A 20,159-nucleotide genomic window follows, 5' to 3' on the forward strand; every position below is an offset into this window, starting at 1 on the left:
CATCAGAATTGTATACGTGCGCGGGCCGCACTTATTTTTCACTGTGAGAAAATATGCAGATTAAAATAAAGTAAATGATACAAAACCTTTACTTTTCCTCTCACTGATTTCTGGGCCTAGAAAGTTTTGTGACTACAAATTCAGGACTCAGGATAATTAAAAAAATGAAATTGTTCTATTTATTCTAGGGATGCACCAAAATGAAAATTCTGGACCAAAACATTCACGGTTCACTTAGCCAAAACCGAAAATGACCCCCGACCTTTAAAAATAATAATAAAAACTAAAATTTTTAATAAAAGTAGGCACCACACCACAATTGGACAAAAAAAATAGGAATATGACTTGGCATGATAGGAGTGTGATTGCTAACACTCCTATCATACCCAGGCAGCCAGTACATGCTGGTACAGGGTGGCTGTAAGTGATGTGCAGACCCCATATTGCTGGCAGCATCAATACACAAGGGGGGCAGCTAGTTAGGTTTCAGCATGTACTGGCTGACTTGGCATGATAGGAGTGTGATTGCTAACAGCTAACAGCAATCACAGTCCCATCATGCCTAGGTTCCAGCATTTACACATCCAACCAGTAAATGCTGGAACCTAGGCCTGATGGGACTGTGATTGCTATTAGCAATCACACTCCTATCATGCCAAGTCAGCCAGTACATGCTGGTACAGGGTGGCTGTAAGTGATGTGCAGACCCCATACTGCTGGCAGCATCAATACACAAGGGGGGCAGCTAGCTAGGTTTCAGCATGTACTGGCTGACTTGGCATGATAGGAGTGTGATTGCTAACAGCAATCACAGTCCCATCATACCTAGGTTCCAGCACTTACACATCCATGCTATCACACACACACACTCATTAATTCATATACTCATTCATTCACAGATTCATTCCCTCAATCACGCATACTGATTCAAACACCCTCCCCACCCCCTTACCTGCACTGCAGCTCCCTCGATGCCGCTCACAGACTTCAGCAGGGGGCGCGGCCTCCCTCTGCGTTCTCTGGTACTGCACAGAGGAAGCAGGATGTGCTGTCACGTGAACTCTGCTGTGTTCCACTTCCTCTGTGCAGTACAGCAGACCCTCCCACAGGTAAGTAGCAGGGCTCTTGTTGTAGCAGGGCTCGAGGTGCGGACCGCGAAAGATCGGTTGCCCTGGCTGGATTTCTTCATTATCGGTCCCCCCCCCCCCATGAGTTACTGGGGGGGATCTGTCCCCCCCGCCCCCCGTTCCTACGCCCATGGACCATCCATAACTAGGCTGCATTCTTGTAATGCCTGCATAATCATAACTCCTTCTTTTTCCACTTACACCTGGATGCATATTTGATAAGTAGCTTTTTAGCAGGTGCAAACCTGGACTTTGGTAACAACATGGCATAAAAGATAATGATGAACAAAAAGGTACTAAAAAATATCAATATTTCAAGGATTATGTCCACTTAAAGAGTAAGTTTATACAATGTTTTTACTGCCATCGTACATATATTCAAGACATCATTTTATACAAAAAGCTATACAAATTTGTGTTTCTATTGCTATTGCACAATATTCCGCTAAAGATGAATTGACATGTTTCTTTTAGTTGAGTTTTCAAACTATGTAATATTTTTTCAGAAGTGAAAAAAAATAAGGCTAAAAATGTTGACAGTAAATATAACTATGTTATATTTAATAAATGATTGGATAATTTGAAAAAAAATATATAGAATAAATCATATACAATAATAATCTGGCAATTTGAATAAACAAATAAGGTATAGCATATATTATTAATGTTATTATTACAATTTTGAAGTGGCTTTGACATTTTTGATATGACAAACTAAAATCAATGTATACAATCAGATTTCCTTCTAGTAAATCCTAGAAAAACATTTGTGTTGTTAAGTGCTCAGCTGTTAACCGATATCATAGGTGATCCCATATCAATAATGATTTGGCAACCAAAAGGTTAAATAGTGTCAGTTTTAGAGAGTTTCATCTACAGAAACGATCAGATTTATATTACAATGAGTTTATTTAGCATTACAATCCAAGACATGCATGAAACATGTTTCTAACACTTTCTAGGGATACTTAAGTTCTTTTTATGAATTTGTTTTATTATTTTAGAAGCACAATAACAAGCCAAGTACCAGTAGCCCCAGGCTTTTCCAAACAGCACCACAGGGGTTAAGTTACATGCTTATTTATTATAGTCATCTGTAAAGCATATTAAACTTGCATTATACTTTCTAGTTTCTATTATGTGCATCATGGTCTATTCTCTTGGGTACCACATTGGGGTTTATTCCATGCAGTCTCGGTGTGATCGTCGATTTAAGTAATTGGGAATACGAATTCTGTACACTGCGAACACAAGCCTCGTAGGGAAGCATCAGTGTTCCACAGCCGTGGATGCAGGACACGCGTGTTGATGGAGAAGTGCAGGGAGCGCTCGGCTCGCATCGAGTCCCCGTGACGTCACTAAGCGGGCAGTTCAGCCTTGGAGCGCTTTAAAGCGGCGTGAGATGCTCCAGCTTGCAAAGTAGACAGAAGGCGAGAGTGGGAGAGAGAGCTGCGTCTCGCAATCACAGCGCACCCGGACTCACAGCGAGCGAACACCCCTTCCCAACCCAGCCCCAAAACCCCATCGCCTCCCTATTTACCTTTTCTGCCTTAATCTCCCTGCGGGGCGATGCGCTGTACGCCTTACTACTAGAGCTATACCTCCAGCGGGACCCAGGATCTGATCGGCACCATGGACACCTCCAGGACCAGACTGTTCGTGTGCTCGGTGCTGTGCAGCCTGCAGCTTGTTAGCGCGGCTAGACCGGGCAAGCAGCACCGGAGCTGCCCTGCCCCTTGCCAGTGCGAACAGGACGGTATGTTGCTGAGAGTGGACTGCTCGGACCGCGGGCTCGCTGCCCTGCCGGCGAACATCAGCATCTTCACGTCTTACCTGTAAGTGCCGACTTAGGGCTGGGCGGCGTGGGGCAACCTGCGGCCAGGGGACTGAGACTGCATGCACCGGGTGTGAGTAGGTGGCAGGAGAGACACAGGAGGGGCATCTGTCTCTGTACCATATTTACGACCCTATAGGAGGCTGCCGGTGTAGGGTTGGTATAGAGCAAGGTCCGGCTTGCATGGGTTAAACATGTAGTATGTATTTTCTTTGCAATGCACATGTTTCTTTGCCTGCATGCGACTTTTTTCTACACGGATAGCGAACCCAGCCCTGCCGAGGATAAAGAATTACCCCTTAGGGGTGGATGAGGGTTTCCTAAAAGAATAACAAAAAACTAACTTTCTTTTTTTGTCAATAAAAAGTACTTTGATGTGATGAAACATGATTACATTGAGTGAAGCAAAACAATGAATCTTAGATATAGGTTAAGTTTTTAGAAGCACTCATGACATCATAGTGTTGGTCTGAAGTTGCAAGAAATGCACCATTAACCATTTACGTGCTAGAGGGCTCACACTTTTTAAAGAGGTAGCTCTGCTTCTCTTTTTATATTTAAGGGAAAACATAATCATTTGAAGCACTTGCACCATTATCTCTTTGCAGAAGACCTGTGTGTTTTTTTGCTTTGCCATTATAGTATCCTAGGCATAAACCTTTAATGAAACCTATAATGAATACTATTAAATGGCTTATACCATTGTCAGTGTCACCGTAGACCTGACACGTGGTGATAACTGGAGGAAAGTTTAAAAAATACACATTTTTATGACTGTAGGTAAAATCATGTCCCCACTCGAGCAGATGTTTCCCAGAAAGCATCGCAAATTCTGGACAGCGATATTTGGCATTAACACCAAAGGCATAATTGTAAATCAAGAGGGCATATTTACAACCCAACAGCTGTACCCACTATAAGTCAGGGATCACAGACCATAACCAGGAGTCGAGAATCAGAGTAAAGTAGGGATTAGGCACTCAAGTTTGGGATCAGGATTGTTATAAATCACTTCTCCTGGACCATACCTTGTGTAAATCAGGGGTCAGTCACTGAGATCAGAAGAAGACCATCCTCTGAGAATCCGTAAGACAAATTACGCACATAAAATATAAGAAAGTATGTGTAGTATATCTGCCATTTCAGATAAATGATTGTGTCCTTGTCTATCAGTGATCTGTTATGTGAATGTTAGAAGAACCCATTGTGTTATGAATATATCTATGCCATTTAGATAAAGCGATGGTCGATACTATGCCCATATTGTTTTTAGACTGTATGAAGTCACAATTAGATCAGTATCAAAATTACATAAGGGTTTCATAAACAGTGTCCTCCTGTGCAGTTATTCAGACTGTGGGTCTTTCTCCAACATTATGATTAAAGGATACATCTTACAAAATATTTATAAGACATTTAAGTGACTTTCACTGCTAACTTTCTATGGAAAGACATCCAATTTATTAGTATTTTTCCAATTCAGTAAAGATTACACACACATCATTTCATAGAAAGTGCGCTTAATTTTTTTCAATGACAATTTCTTTTGAGCAAGAATTAAGGAAACGGTATCACCAGAAATGCGTGACGTATGCGGGTTATTAATACTGAACAGTGGAAGGATGGGGAGATTATATTCACATATATATTGTTGAACGCACTCACCCTCGGTCGGGGTTAATAATAGTTTCAAATCATCTGTCAAGTTCTCTAACGCTTTACTTTAGTGTATTCACTGACAGTAAGGGTTAAACTACATTGAGACAAAAAGAGAGACCGTAATGGTGTTTACTTTTATGAATGTTGATCTAACTTGAAATTTCACGAACAGCAATACAGTCTCTCCTTGGCAGGGTTATTAAAAGTGAGGCAAGAGGAAATGTTGATTAGAGCTGCAAAACTTTTTATCTCTACCTTTGGTTTATGGAACAAGGCTTTGAACTGTGGAAGTAATCTTTAACTGGTGTAGGAAAACAAAGGATAAAATTCACGTTTGGGCTGTAAATCCCATGGGAAATAATCAGCATTTTATAAGAGTTACTGAACAGTTTATAAACCCCAGCTTGGACTACCAAATAGACCATGGGACATATACGTTTAGTGGTCCGCAGGGGTACGATGGCTGAAAATAGTTTAAGAAACACACGTTTTGTGTGTTTTGGCTCTCCAGCTACAGTCACATGTTTTTTTGTGAGTTTGTTTAAGTTTCTAGTAGAACCATTCCAGTAATTGGTGACTATAGTTTAAAATAGTGAATATGCTAAGTGTTTGATCAAATTTTTAGTATAAGTCATTGTATATGTATCCACAAACAGATATCAGTTTTGTGCAAGGGATAAAGAGCCAGAAACAGCACACAAGATCACAAGAGCTATCGAGAAATAATCAAATACTTATATTTTTGCGGGTGGTAAAAATTGCTATTTTTTACTCTCTGATTATTGCGTTCTACCTGATTGTTCATGAGACAATGAAAAATCTTATGTCATAGTGTTATATATCTGTGTGATGATCAGCTTCAGTGTTGACAGTAATAAAAGGGATTTTATGGAATAGTAAGTAAGGGAGTACTTTATAATAGGTGTTTTTGGTAAAAGGTGGCAAAACTTTGCAAGGAACTGGATCCAGCTGAGCCATCTCATTGCATTCTGGTAACCTCAGCCACTCACCATATACCCTAGAATCCCTATACCTCGTATAAACTCCGTTATTGAGAATTATTGCTTAAAACAGAAAGATCAAAATGCTGTCTCTGTCTGTTTCAATATGACTCGTGTTTGCATACTATTTTAACCCCTTAAGGACAATGCTGTCCCTAAACCCATTGAAAACAATGCATTTTGAGGGGCCTTGTCATTAAGGGGTTAAAACACTATGGCATCTGTCGGTGGCATACAAAAATAATTATTGATAAATAAAGCCAGAAGAAGAAGACATTATATTCAAAATCAATGTTTAGTTTATATTTTTTATTTTGTTCCACATGGGTGTGGACCACTTTCCCAAATTAAGACTACGATTGTATTGTAAAAGTTTGCTTTAGCTCATTATCTGTGATTTCTACAAAATATTCAAAAGAAATATTACTAATCTCGTTGAAGATATTATTGTATCTTCTAACAATTGTTTCGTTAACTTTTGACATAATGCGAGCGATTGATAAAAATAATTTCTTTTTAAAGGAGGTTTTGCCATTTGGATTGGCCATTGTATTTTGTTACACGATGGAGTACGTGAGGTGTGAGCACGCTCGTGTTAGGCCAAAGCAGCACCCTGCGCAGGCTTGTGCTGTCCGTTGCTGTTCGCTGAATACACAGAGCCCACGGCTTCATTTGTTTCCTACTCTCTATGCCGTGATGAAGTCACTCGGAGGTGTAGTCAGACTTTTCAGCTCCTGTGTATGTGTGGTCGTATACGGCATCCTATTTAAATGTTGCGTGTTTGTTTTGATTCTCTAATCCTGCCGTTCTGTATTCTTTTGTGAAGAACTTTGAAACCTCCAGATGCCCTGACATGCTGTTTACGTAGATTTGTTTAATTTCGGAGCGGTTTCAATGGCTTTTCCTCACATGAGGTGCTCCGAAGGCTGGGAGACATTATCTATAAACCCAAAATGGTCTGTGTAAATAGGATACTTTTGTCTTCTATTGTGTATTTAGATCAAAGCTTTTTTTTTTACGTCCGCTCGGGTGTCAGTTTAAACGCTCTACATTACTATTAAATATCGCACAATGGACGCAATCACAATTGGCCCACTACCTCTACAGAATAAATGCTACCTGTGTAACCGTGTGCAGGGACATAATAGGTTCCATGTATGTGTGCCGCACTGTCACGGACATAGTATTTTGTAAGCGAAAAGCTTATAACGTGCCCAAATTAATATTTGGTGCCTGAGGCGTTTCGCGAGAAATGGATTTGCCAAAGATCACAAGGAACTGACACTGGGATTTGAACGCTTGCTTCAAAGGAAACTATGTTACCACCAGACGGGTCCTTTTCACATCTCGGCATTGCATTATGTGATTGCCAGAGAACTCCTTGCTGAAGCTTCTGGCCCACATAGCTCTTTTGTGTGAGAAAGAACAGCCTGTTGATTTTCGTGTTTTAATTACGTTAATTTCCAAACAAACATTGCTTCTTTTCACTTATTTTGGGAAAGTGACGCTGTTCAGAATCAGTTTTTCCGAAATATTCTGTTCCCGTTTCTTGGAAAACAAAAATGTAGCTGTGCTCCTTAGAATGTTGCACCAAACCCATGTGTGGACAAACCTTCGTGGCAGGAATGGAATGTAACAGTACAAATACTTGGGAGAATGGTGTGACTTTCAGGACAGTCATTGCAATAAACAGTTAAAGGGGCAGGTATCTTAAACTCTTGCCTGCCAGAGTAGAAGAGCTAGAGCAACTTAACCCATTCAGGGCTCCTGGTATATCATTATATAAAATACCCATTTTAAAGTGACAGCGGGTCAGGTGTCTACTGACAACTTGAAGAATGATCATATTTCCTCTTCATGGAGCAGTCGGTAATTGATACTGCAAGTATGGATCTAGAAACCCTGCAGACCAGCTTAAAATGCCTTGAAAGGGTTAAACAATATGCACACACAAATATTACTTTTAACTGCTTATATATATATATATATAATATATATATATATATATAGAGAGAGAGAGAGAGAGAGAGAGAGAGAGAGATCATACTTGCATATAGTGTTTTTAATTGTAAAGTTATAATATGATTTTATTATGTTGAGCAAATTACTTCCTCCAATTCTGCAATACTTGGGACAAAAATGTTGGGAGATTAGACCTGAATAGGATTAATTAGGTATAACATTAGTGATATGTGATCTCGGTTCAGACTGTTAAGTTAGTAGTGTAAATGCGATAGCTTTTATGCTTCATCCATAACTTTTTGCAAACTCCTTTATTCTTTGACTAAAGACGCAGATTGCTTTTTTTTTTCTTTTCTAGTGAAGTATGCCGCTGGCACTATTGTGTTTCCCGTTCTGTCAATGTTCGTAGTAAGTTCAGTTGCATAATCATTTACTTTGTAGTATTTTCATGTACCTATTAAGAGTAAGTAGAGGCAGTGCACGGTTAATCATCATACTGCTAGAGGCAGAGATCGTCGTTAATGAATGACAGTTTATTGTTCTGTATAAAGCAGATTTTTTTTAATGTCGTCTGCAGGAGAATAGTAGAGTATTTTTTCTGTCTGCTCCACGTGCTTTGGAGACCCTTTGGTAATGGCATGAACGTGTTGAATGATTGAAATATATTAAACGTATGTGTGGTGACCTTGATCTTGAGGAACGTCACCCAGGACCCTGAATCAAAATGAGCAATAACATGACTATATAACTAAGATGAAGCTTGTTTTATCTTTTATTTTAATTATCGGTAATATTATTGTGTGCAGCTAAGTGAAATATGTGCACAAAAAATCAACGCATTTGTCTACAATGCGTCGGGGGGGCAACGTCATGTGCATTGACCATCCATTCATAGTTTCTGATGGACTCTACGTAAGGTCATACAGCTAGGGATGTTCGCAAGTGGAATCTAAGAACTTGGATTAAAAGTAAGGGTGCTTCCTAGCCAAATAAAATAGTTTGTATCAGATAACATAGAAAAAATACCTTGACTTTATTAAAAAAAAATGGTACTTATAAATAAAAGAAACACTAATATGGGGATTACTCATTTAAAGGAATGTAGACTTGTTTTGGAAATAAAGATATTTTGAGCATGGCACTTGTTCATCACATTTCCACTAAATCTTAGCAACTCAGCAAAGATGAATATGATTTTATTGATCGGCAAACACTATAACAATATAATGCCAGCTTCACTTTAGTCACTTGATAGTTGCTGGTTTGTTGAGTGTATTTACTGAGGTCCCAAGTCTCCCTGACGGACTCAAAAATATCCTTAACGCACGCTCTCCCACTCTTACTCTCTCTCACACACTCTCTCTCTCTAATGCTCTTTCTAATACCTTCTCAGACGACCACTTCCGTGTCCCTGTCTACTGGAGCGCTGCTCCTTCTCTTGCCTCTTTTTGTTCTTCTTTCTTCATCTGCTTCTCCCCAGTATCTGCTTCATTAATCAGACCTCCCAGAGTGCTCCCTTAAACCCCCCCCCAAATGCATGTCCTCGTGTGGATCCGCCCTTTTGCAAAACTACTCCCAAGAGGCCAGAATATTGCAAATGGATCTGCACCTCTCTTTCTCTGTGAAACTGTCTGCATTATTCTGGCCTCTCAAAGTACTTCCGCAAAAGGGCAGAACCACAGAACGCCCCATAGGCACAGCCTCTCTCCTGTTCCTCCAATCGAGGAAGAAATTGTGAGCGGAGGCCTGGTTAATGGAGCTGATACTGTGGAGACGAAGTGGACGAAGAAAGACGGGATAAGAACTAAAAGAGGCAAAAAAAGAAGAGGCTGCGAAAAATGAAACAGGGACACCAAAGAGGTTGGCAGAGAAAGTAGGGAGACATTGAGAGAGAGTGCGAAAGAGCGTTGGTAAGAGTGAGTGAGAGTGTAAAGAGAGTATTTCCGGCTTCTGGGATTTCTGACCCCCTTCAAATCTTCTCAAAGACCCTTTTCAAAACTTGAGACCTCTGTATTTACATATGCAAATGAATAAAATGTTTGGTCTAGGTTTTTATATACCTTTCTGTATAGGATATTAGTGATGATCTCTGGAGGCATCATATATCACTAATCTGAAATAGACCGCAGGTGCATAGAGCACAGGAAGTCTCAAATAACAGCTTAGGCTATTCACCAAAGTCTCCAGGCTACAAAACTAATTACAGATCCCGAACTTGAAAACTCTTCTGGTTTTCCAAGCAGTTTTTTTTCCAAAAAATTGTTAATGGTGAACTGAAAATATATATCTTCCAAAAATGTGCTAGTTCATATTCACTGTGTAGGCATATGTAGAACAATATTATAATATTGACATAACAAAAATTTTGTCAAAAAAATAGCTGCTGATTTCCAGAAATAAGTATATGCTGGTCAGGGTATTGTGTTGCTCCTTTAAACGTTTGCATGACAAAAGCATCTTCAAATCTGTTATGGGGCATGAAGTGCGGAGGACAATTGTCCTGGCATAGGGAGCCTACTCCCAGCTGTGAACGCGTGCACCAAGCTGACCTCTTCAGTCTACATGCCAGGCTAGATTAGGCTTTCCTGAAGTGTTCCCTTATTAACCTAGCTTTTATCAAACCTCTGTTCTCCGATGAACGCAGTGCTTTTCAAGTCTTCCTCCCCTTCTCTGTGATGAAGGTGATGCATTCCGCTTTGGGCCTGGAGGTTTGCATTAATAAAATTACACATATATTTTGAAAAAGTTACGTTACTTCTCATGGCAATTAAATCTGATTGGCAATCTTAGTGTGAATTTCAAAACTCTAAATGTGAATTTAAGAGCAATTTTCAGAAGAAAATGCTTTGATATAGCGTATAGACGGTCTGATGCCTCTGCCTAGAACATGTTAGACAGTTGTTCTTACCTTGTCTGCTAAGTGTGTAACACTTTTGTCAATCCTATGACTGTTGGATGCCCTAAACCTTTCCCAGAAATAATACTTTAATCATGTAACATTTTGCATGATTCATATTTTTTTCTGGAAATGCTTAATTGACATGTGCCATTAAAGCAGACAATGTTAGGCTGTTTCCATAGAAAAAAAGGTTCTCAAATATTTTTGTGTTGTTGTTATGTGATTTAAACTTCAGAGAAATGGATAAACTGGCAAATTAACAAAGATGTATTTGCCTTACATTTCAGGCAGTGTAGTTATTGTTTCGTCTACGTGGTAGAGACCCTTAAAGATAATCACAGATATTGTTTTAGTGGCAAGTATTATATTTGATATCTTTAGGGCTCTAGAACACGATGATAAACTGATGTCAACCAAATATTGTGAGCTCCTAGAAAAGGAGGATATTAAGGAGAGGGACGTGGAACGAAGGAATTTTTGTCAAAAAGGGACTTGAGAGGTATAGTGTATTTGAAATGTATTTAAAATCTGGCATGTGTACGGCTCTCATTTTCCACTGGTGTCGTATACAGGTTTTGCATCTTTGGAATACAGGTTTGTGTTTTCGCATGAAGAATTACATATTTTGTTCACTGCACCTTCATTTTCCACTGGGCAAGGTAATTTGCCATGTAAAGGGAATATTTTTAAGTATAGGGACATTGCAGAAAAATAGTAATTTTCTGTACAAAAATAAATTCACAAATACTATAATTTATCTCCAAATATAACCATCATCACATGACGTTGGCTGCTTTTGCTACTTTTTTCATTCTTCTGCTCTCTAGCAAAAATGCTTTTTTTGTGATTACTGGGAAAATAAAAGTGGGTTCCTCCTACATGTCTAGCTGTAAACAGTACTATAGGACTAACATACTCAATTAAGGTTTATTCACCAAAAAGAGTACTTGCAGGTGGTCAACTCACTGACCTCACTATGCACTATAAAGGACCAACCTCCGTGACCTTTTAACAATCACTACTCTGGCACTGAATAACGCATTTGGTGAAATTACTTTTAAATTATGCTTAATATAGGGGCAATTTAGCCCGTGCTGAAAAACAATGTCTTAGGGGTCTTCTCTTTATAATACATAATGAAAATGTTCATCTATCATGCACCATTTAGTGAATATACTTCTAAAAGTCACAATATCAGTTCTGCGTAGTCTGTTGCTCATTGAGAGAAGCGCCTTGCCCATCCAATATGGAGCTTACTGTTCTAGTAGTATAGGCTAAGCATGTATCTTAGTACTTTTGCGCAGACCCGGTACGATAATATAAAGACACTATAGTTTGCATGCAATTATATTGCATCAGACTGAGATGCTTTACATTTGTTAACAAAATGCCTCCGTCATTGTTTGACATCAGTATTGTGCTCCTATTTTTTAAAACTAGAATACGCATATTCTGCAAATATCAACCTTCCGTATATGGATTGGTTAGCCATTAGGAAAGTTATAACAGTCCGCACTTCAGCTATGATGGGGCCCCATGTATGTATTTTAAAGCTGACGTGTTTGAAGGAAGGCAGGAATAAGAATGCCAATACATCTGAGTGACACATTATTATACAAATCTGGAAAAAAAGCCACAGAGGTTAAATAAGTCCACCTTACTTGCACGCATTTCACAAGAGCAAATCAAGATTTCAAGGCAATGAGGTCAAAGAGACAAATGTCATGGTGACCATAAGAAAGGGAAATCTTAGCGTATGTGAAATGTGATTCCGACACCCTCTTGTTCATGTATACATTATATGGAATAACCGTATGACAAATTCAGAGCGGAGATCTAATACACTTATTTGCAACATTTCTGGATATATCAAGATACTTATAATGTATAATCCCCGATAACTATAGAGACTATAGGTGACAATTGGGAATAGTAGTAGATCCTGCCTGTTGAGCATTTTATTGGGTAACAGTAGAACTGTTAGCGTACCATTAGACCATTTTCAATAAACATGTTTTTTCTTTTAAAACGTAATGGTAGGGTATTTGGAACAATTAATAAGTGTGTGGAACAATTTCCTAAAGATGTCATAACAGGAACTAGGGGAAGGAATCTTGCAATGAAATCATTGGGAGCAGCTTCAACCACAAAATCTGTTTCCAACTGCCTTGATAGTAAAAACTAGGAAAACACGCAGAGTAAATGTGTCCGTGTGTCCAAATCCAAAACCTCATTAGGTCAGGGCACTTTATTGATTTTACATAATCACCTTTATTCTGTACATTCCTTGAATAATCAGCCATAATATTCACAAACATCGGATATGATGTTTTCTCTGTAATGGTGCTGGGGAAAACAAATTAGCTAAAATCGTTTTTAAATATAATAATATCACCCTTAAAGTATTCAAAGCATTGATATACCTGTTCATGAAATCCACCACTATCTCTGGCTTTTTCTTCTCATAAAATGCTGACCGCTTGGGAAATTACTGTTGCCGCACCCTGTCATATGTGATGGCTGTGTAAACCTGTTTATACAGATTAGCGATCTGCATCAAATTTTGTTGGCTGTTAAATAGTGGAAAAATACTTCAATTGAAAACATATTGCCGTGGACCGCCATCATATTTCCCTAAATAGGAACTGAGACATAAGCCAGACATATTGTTCGGTTCCCAAGTTGGTGTTAACATACAATTACAAAAACATGAGAAAACAAGCATAGCCTGTGTGGTCCTTTTCATCTTCTCTTGAGGGTCAGACTCAAAAGTTAACAATGGATCAACAGGTGACATAAGCAAGGACAGAAGACATGACATGAGCCAGTTATATCACCAAAGTGGTCAAAACTTAGAGACAATCAGAGCAGTGTTACGTTCATTGTCTCTGATGAAATGAGGGTCAAATGCGTCTGTCTGGATTTTATTTAAAATAGCCTTTTTTTTACATTTTTTTTTTTTTATATTTATTTTTGAGATTTATTTACATGGCAGATGTTATAATTCAGTTAAATGTTATCCAAGAGAATAGATTATTTATTAGAAACTGCTATTATTTGCATTCTGCGAGAAAGCTGTTTGGTTAACATGCAAAAAGTCCTATTTTGTTGTGGAAGAACTCGACTGGCTTGCACACTGCCCTGACCTCAACCTCATCAAACACCTTTGGGATGAACTGGATTTGAGATCATGAGTAAAGGCCTTCTCATCCAACATCAGTGACCTCACAAATACTCTACTGGATGAATGAGCAAAACTTCCTACAGAAACACTCCAAAATGCTGTTATAGCTGCAAGGGGGGGGGGGCAACTTCATGATAATGTCTGTATTAAGAACGTCATTAAAGTCCCCGTAGTCTGGTTTCCCATTATTAAGTATGCCAAAGTGTGTGTGTTATGTACCTGAGAGCTGTCTAGTTAGACTCAATGCACTAAATGATTTGGGAGAATACATAATAACAGGGAAATTAGATGAAGAAAACTTTTATTACTACTATTAGGAAACTTTTCCAGTCTTTGTCCAAATCTTACCTTGTCTCTGCAACCTTTTCTGATGGACAATATAGAAACATATAATTTGAGAGCAAATGAGAACCATTTAGGCCATCTAGTCTCCATTTTCTTGAAGAAATTATAAGGTCTTAATCAGTCCTTGATCTAGTCTTAGATTCAGGTTAGACCTATGCATATCCCATGCATATTAAAAAGCCCCCACTGTATTAGCCTCTACCACATCTGATGGGAGATTTACCTACTACCATCTCAGTAAAGTAAAACTGTCTTACATTACAGCTAAACCTCTGACCTTCTAGTTTTAGACTATGACCTTTTGTTCTAACAATACTTTGAAACTTTTTACATTTGCCCTATGAGCTCCTGTGTCATGAACACTTACATGGTAATCCAGCACTTGAGTTCTTGATGGTGAGGTTGATGTGTAGCTCCACCCACTCCTCATCCACTTCTACCTATGTCCCACTCATGTTATTTGCTACAAGTAAACCACAACAGTTTACTGATAGTGAGACTTGAGAATGCCCTATAGGTTGGTACTGTGGAAATGACCTTGATAATCAGTTTAGCATATAGGTGTGTAAATTGAACTCTGCCCTATGGGTGTCTGTATTGACTATTAACTTATTGGCATTTACTTGATACACTCCTATATTTCTTTATGGGAATAATGGGAACTGGAAACAGGGTTTTTATACAACTATTTGGGTCTGTCTGGTAGACTTTTCCTCTGTAACTTTGAATGGATATTCCTTATGTGACATCATAGTCTTGAAAGAAGCAGTTGATGGTTTAGTCCTTAGTATAACTAATTGATAGATAGTGATGTTACGGATTTATAGAAAATTGTGTTTTTGTGTGTGTATTGACCTATAATATATCTTTTTTAGTTGTTTTTTTGGGGTTGTTTTTGGGACATGAGACTTTGAAAACAACATCCTACCGTTTACTAAAAAATCATTATTATTTTCTGAAACTGGATTGAAGAGATGACTAAACTTGCAGACAACCTGATCTATATAGGTATACACCATTACATCGTATTTCAATGGCAAGAATAGAATATCCCAAACAATGATTGCATATAGAATTAGGCCTTCCTTTGAATCAATTAGTTACCCTCAGTGTAAGGTTTCCTGAGTACATTACCGAGGGCCATTTAGGATAGATTTTATCAAAGGACTATAGATGTCTGGTGAGCACCTGGATTTTCTTTCCATCCTTAAACACATTTCACTAATAGAATACCTGCCTTAAACACTGCTAGCCAGTAAAAAAATATCCAATGTTAATGCAATGTTAATCAACCATAAGAAAACAAATCTTAACTTTTCCTCCAAGTGCTTCTGTGTCCCCTTTTCCACAGCTCCACTTATTGTCTTGCCTCTTCTTGTTCTGTCTCATTTCTTCTTTCGTGTTCCATTTCTCCTTGCTAACTGCTACATTAACCTGGCCTCCTGGAGTGCTTCCTCAAAAGGGGGAGCCTTGTTGCACACCAGGGGCCCCCAATTGTGGAAATGGGGAGAGGCTCCCCAAAGGTATACACCATGACTCTGCCCTTTTGTGAAATTGCTCATAGAGGCCAGAATGATGCAAACAGATTTGCAGAGAAAAATGGGTGCAAAAACGCTGTCTCCGAGGATGTGTAATTCTGGCCTGGTGTAGTACTTACGCAAAACGGTGATGCCATAATATACACCATGGGGAGAGCCTCTCCCCCATTTCTCCAATCAGCAGAGTGGATGTGTGTGTTGGCTCAACCCTTTTTGAGAACCACTCATGGAGTCCTGGATAATGCAGGGGATAATGGGGAGAAGCAGACCGAGAAAGAAGACACAAGATGTGAAGTACAAGATGAGCTAAGACAGGAAGAGGAGCTGCGGAAAAGGACATGGGGATAATGTAGCCTTTAAAAGAAAAATGTTTCTCTTTACTTCAAATGTAAGACTTTTCCATTAACTAAATGAATCCATGCAATTTTTATTTTTCCAAAAAATAGCGGATACTTCAGCCTCACTTATAAGGCATACAGAAAATTAACCTTATGTATCAATCGCATTGGACAATTTGCATTGCGCAATGAATTTCACATTAAAGCACCCATCAAATGTCTAAACCTCTTATTCAATTTGACCATTTTTTTTTAAAAAAAGAAGGATTTTTTCGCTCCATCATCCGCGCCACTTTTTCTCTGTGGCTGTTATTATTTATATTTTTGACAGTTATTCAGAGTGATTTCATTTGTTTTTTCGTTTCGCATACTCTGCAGGTAGCCTCAGATGTCCGCTCAGTTTGTTAACATTAAATCAACAAGCAGAGCTTCTAAGCGTCTGACTGTGGCTAGAGTAATGGATTTTGGCAGCCCTTGTACGAGGAGCAACGTAACCTCTTGCTGAGAAAAGCTAGCAGGCTTGACTAATTCTCAGCTTTGCTAACATCATAACTTTATTTTCTGCTTTTAAGTTTAACTACACAACGGACCGGATATTTATGTGTGCATAAATAAATGTATCCTATTAAGAGTATTATTTCCATCACATGAACCAGGCCATCGGAATACAAGTGGCTTTTTGGTGTATTGTGGCTCTTATTGCCCAGTATGTTCAGTAACTGTGCCTTTATTTTCTTTGAAGTAATATAACATTTTTAATCTTATTGTAGCTTCTGTGACTAGACTAGGTATTTTATGTGTTTAAAAAGAAAAGCTTCACTGGAAACATTATTTTTAATAGGAATAATTATATAACTTCTGGGAGGCAGCTGTATACACGCATGCATGTATGTACTTAATTTATAAAATAATAGTCATACAACAAGTAAATACTACACGATTGTATACTTTTTTCCCCTTTTTTTTGATATTCGTTATCCAAATGAAAAGAACATTAAACATTAAAGGCCCTTTAAGCAATCATTACTCCTGAAATACACAGAATTTTTAACCCCTTCTCAGAAATATCCAAATTATTTATTTCAATCAGAAACCAGCAGAAGCAAGTGGGTAGTTGTGAAAGGACTCTTGGCAGGGTTGTATTCTTTGATTCCTAATTAACACCTTCAGTGTAGGAAGAAGACTAACAGAAATACCATAAAACGTTCCAGCTGCATTGTTATTCCGCTCAGTTGGTTTGTTAAAAGTCGGGAGCTGAAATAAAAAGCAAAGCTGAATAGATGTTTTGTATTGTGCCCTGGGACGTGAAAAAGGCAACAATTTTATTCTCAAATAGGCAGCTGGCAGGGGCATGTTCAATGGAGCTAAATGTAAGCTTTACTATTAATTTATAGTAAATGATTATAAATAAAGGTCGGGTTAACCTGGATCTCATCTTTTCTGGCACACATGCATTGGGCGTGGGGCAAACTGTTTTTGTGGGATTTTTTATGGCATGAAATTCTGATGGTGCAGGAAGCTTTTTTTAACGTATAAAATTATAATGGTCCCATGTGTCTAATGCAACGAAGCAAATCATTATTCTGAATCTAAAGCTTTCACTTAAAGTGGAACATGGAAATGATTATTATTTCCAGCATCATGTCTCCAAAACATTTTGTTTTGTATCTATTGTATTTCGAATATTGTAAGCTTAAGATATTGGAGCAGATTCTCCAGGAGGTTGCAGAAAAGTAATTTATCCAGTTGTGATGGGTTTTGGAGGGAGGACGATAAAGTAAGCATTTAACTTTGCTGAGATAAATCTCACTCACATTGAAAAAAATGCAATTAGGGAAATATGTAAATCTAGATGTGTCATCGAATGCTGGCTAAAGGGTTACCAGTTCTTTCCTCATACAATGACTGAACTAAAGGACTTTAGTGTCTGTGTAAGCACCATTGTCTCACAAGCAGAGCTTGTTGGAAGCAGAGTCCGGCTTGGCCGTGGGAAATACCTACATATTTGACACAAGCCCTGATTGTGAGAGAAAAGGCGGAGGAACAGAAAAAAAAAGTATGAGGATTTTACTGTTGCATTCTAATCAGCCATGATCTGCGTAATTTGCTTTGATCAGTAAGATAAACTCATTTTCTTATATTCTGGATCAAAGTAATTAGCACTCCAATGCTTTCATCTTGCCTGAAAAGCGTGCAGAAAAGGAGGAATAGCGGTGGTGGGAGAGCAAAGTACATGTTTTTCGGCTCATCTGAGGCCATTGTTGCTTCAAAACAGAATTGTGTCGGAGGCAAAATAGCCCCAAGTTTCAGGCAGCCTAACAAGTTGACTGACTGCTGCTTTACCAGACTCCTCTAAAAATAGATCTGTTTTATTGGGTACCGTTGTTTGGATTTTATTGCATTTAAGGTAATTTCATTGTCTCTTCTAATTCTTTTTTTCATGTTAAGATATATTCTTATGGCCTACCTAGCAAATTCAACTGCGTTATTCAAAAATTATTCATGTCAACCATCATATGCACTTGTACATATGAAGTTGAGTATCCCCTTTGAATTAATGTTTTCCATCTTGGAAATATATGTATGTATCATCTTTTTCTGCTGCCCATCTCCTTGGCTTGCAGGAGAAGTGTTCGCCAACACAGGCCTTGTTTCCCAGTGCACCCACATGCTATGCTCACTCCTGGTCAGCTCGAGTAAGGTAAGAGTTCCAGGGGGTTTATGGAGACCCCTGCATGTGTATGGAAGTATTTGAATGATCTAAATTCCTTGTAAACAAAGCATAGTCTTACAGGTTGCCTTGATATAAGCTGAACTGTTTGCCTTTGCATCCTTACATGAAAAGTGCTGCATACACATAAACACAGGGTTTCCAGAATGATATGATAGTGTCTTGGAAGCGTTGGCCTAAACACACCAATTTATATTTAGAGAGAGCAGTGGTGAATCATTTTTTTTTTATATATTTTATTATATATTACAGTTATATTCTCATATTGATAAACATAAATTCCTGAAATGCCATGGTTACCCCATTTAGAACAATCACAATGTCATAAAATGTAGCTGGACTGTTTTATTAACATAATAGTAATTTTAAAAAATAAACACAGATGTGTGAAGAAAATCCTCAAGCAAAATATTAACTTCATTTTAAATAAATGTCGTAAGAAGTCAAGATATTGTGTGATTACATGCTCATTACAAGGATTTTCACCTACAGATGCCATATGAGTAATTATTTTTTGTGGTAAACTGAGACTTTTGTTTAAGACATATCTGCCCCTACACATCCCAAAATCTTGTAATTCTTCGTTTATACCATGCAGTAGTACCGCCAGCAACATTCTAGTTAAATTTGTTCAGGATGGTCAAAAACCACATGTAAGAATACTGGAGATAGCTTTATGTTTTCAACAAAGGAATGGATATTACTCGTAAAGCTCCAGTTAAAATATTACTCGTAAAGCTCCAGTTAAAATATAAATGGTTTTCCAGAGTGCCAAATGGCCACATTGTAACAATCCTTTCCATGCTTTTGCCATTTAGTTTGCAACTAACTTAAACATTTATTATTATTCTATGTTATCAGAATTTTTTTAATCTAAATAATATTATATTAAAACTTTAGATTGTAAAACTCGCTTAAAATTTTAAGAAGAACATCTTAAGTTTAACTCCAATAAAATATTGAACTATCATATGGAGAGAAACAAAAGCTAAATTCTGTGACCTTCATCAGGATAGATAGAATAGTTAACAAGAGAGTTGCATAAGCATTAGAATGCTTGAATGCCATTAAACAATTTGTCTATAGGCTCTTTATAAAAATTGGAAATAGAAAAGGTACATGTTTTCTGCATTATCTACCATGAGCATAGATGATGGTTACCCTTTGAACTCTGCTAATTAAGAGCAGGCACTGGTTTACTAATTTCTTAGTTAAACTGGAAGGGAAGGAGACTGATTTGATGACCATTGCCAAGAGATAATAAGAAGAAGTGATATAGTAATATCGAGGGAATGGGGCAGAGATAAGCTTAACAGACTCAACAAAGAATATGAAGGTTACTGGGGCTAGTCCCTTAACTTGTTGAGGGAAGCAATGACAAGAGACTAGTTCAAGACAGATGGAGTGATGCACCAAAGATGGTGTCCATCTTTGTTTCTACAAAGCGATGAAGACCAATGCCCTCTGAGTCAATGGGAAAAAAGATCAAATTAGAAATACTTAGAAATACTTCATTTCTAAGATCAGGAATGATATGAAGA

The 20,159-nt window shown here is 38.1% G+C and overlaps 1 protein-coding gene across 1 annotated transcript in view; it reads left to right on the forward strand.

Annotated features, from left to right (window-relative positions):
• The first annotated feature begins 2,759 nt into the window (after positions 1-2,759).
• LOC149302719 (leucine-rich repeat-containing G protein-coupled receptor 5A) overlaps positions 2,760-20,159 on the forward strand; it is an 83,175-nt gene continuing 65,775 nt past the window's right edge. The window contains exon 1 of the mRNA XM_089482054.1: positions 2,760-2,962. Coding sequence (XP_089338180.1) covers positions 2,760-2,962 — 203 coding nt within the window. The remainder of the gene's footprint in view (positions 2,963-20,159) is intronic.

The sequence above is a fragment of the Sceloporus occidentalis genome, unplaced genomic scaffold (genome assembly GCF_023333645.1).
Source record: "Sceloporus occidentalis isolate IW3139 unplaced genomic scaffold, rSceOcc1.0.p SCAF_17, whole genome shotgun sequence".
NCBI classification, from domain to species: Eukaryota; Metazoa; Chordata; class Lepidosauria; order Squamata; family Phrynosomatidae; genus Sceloporus; species Sceloporus occidentalis.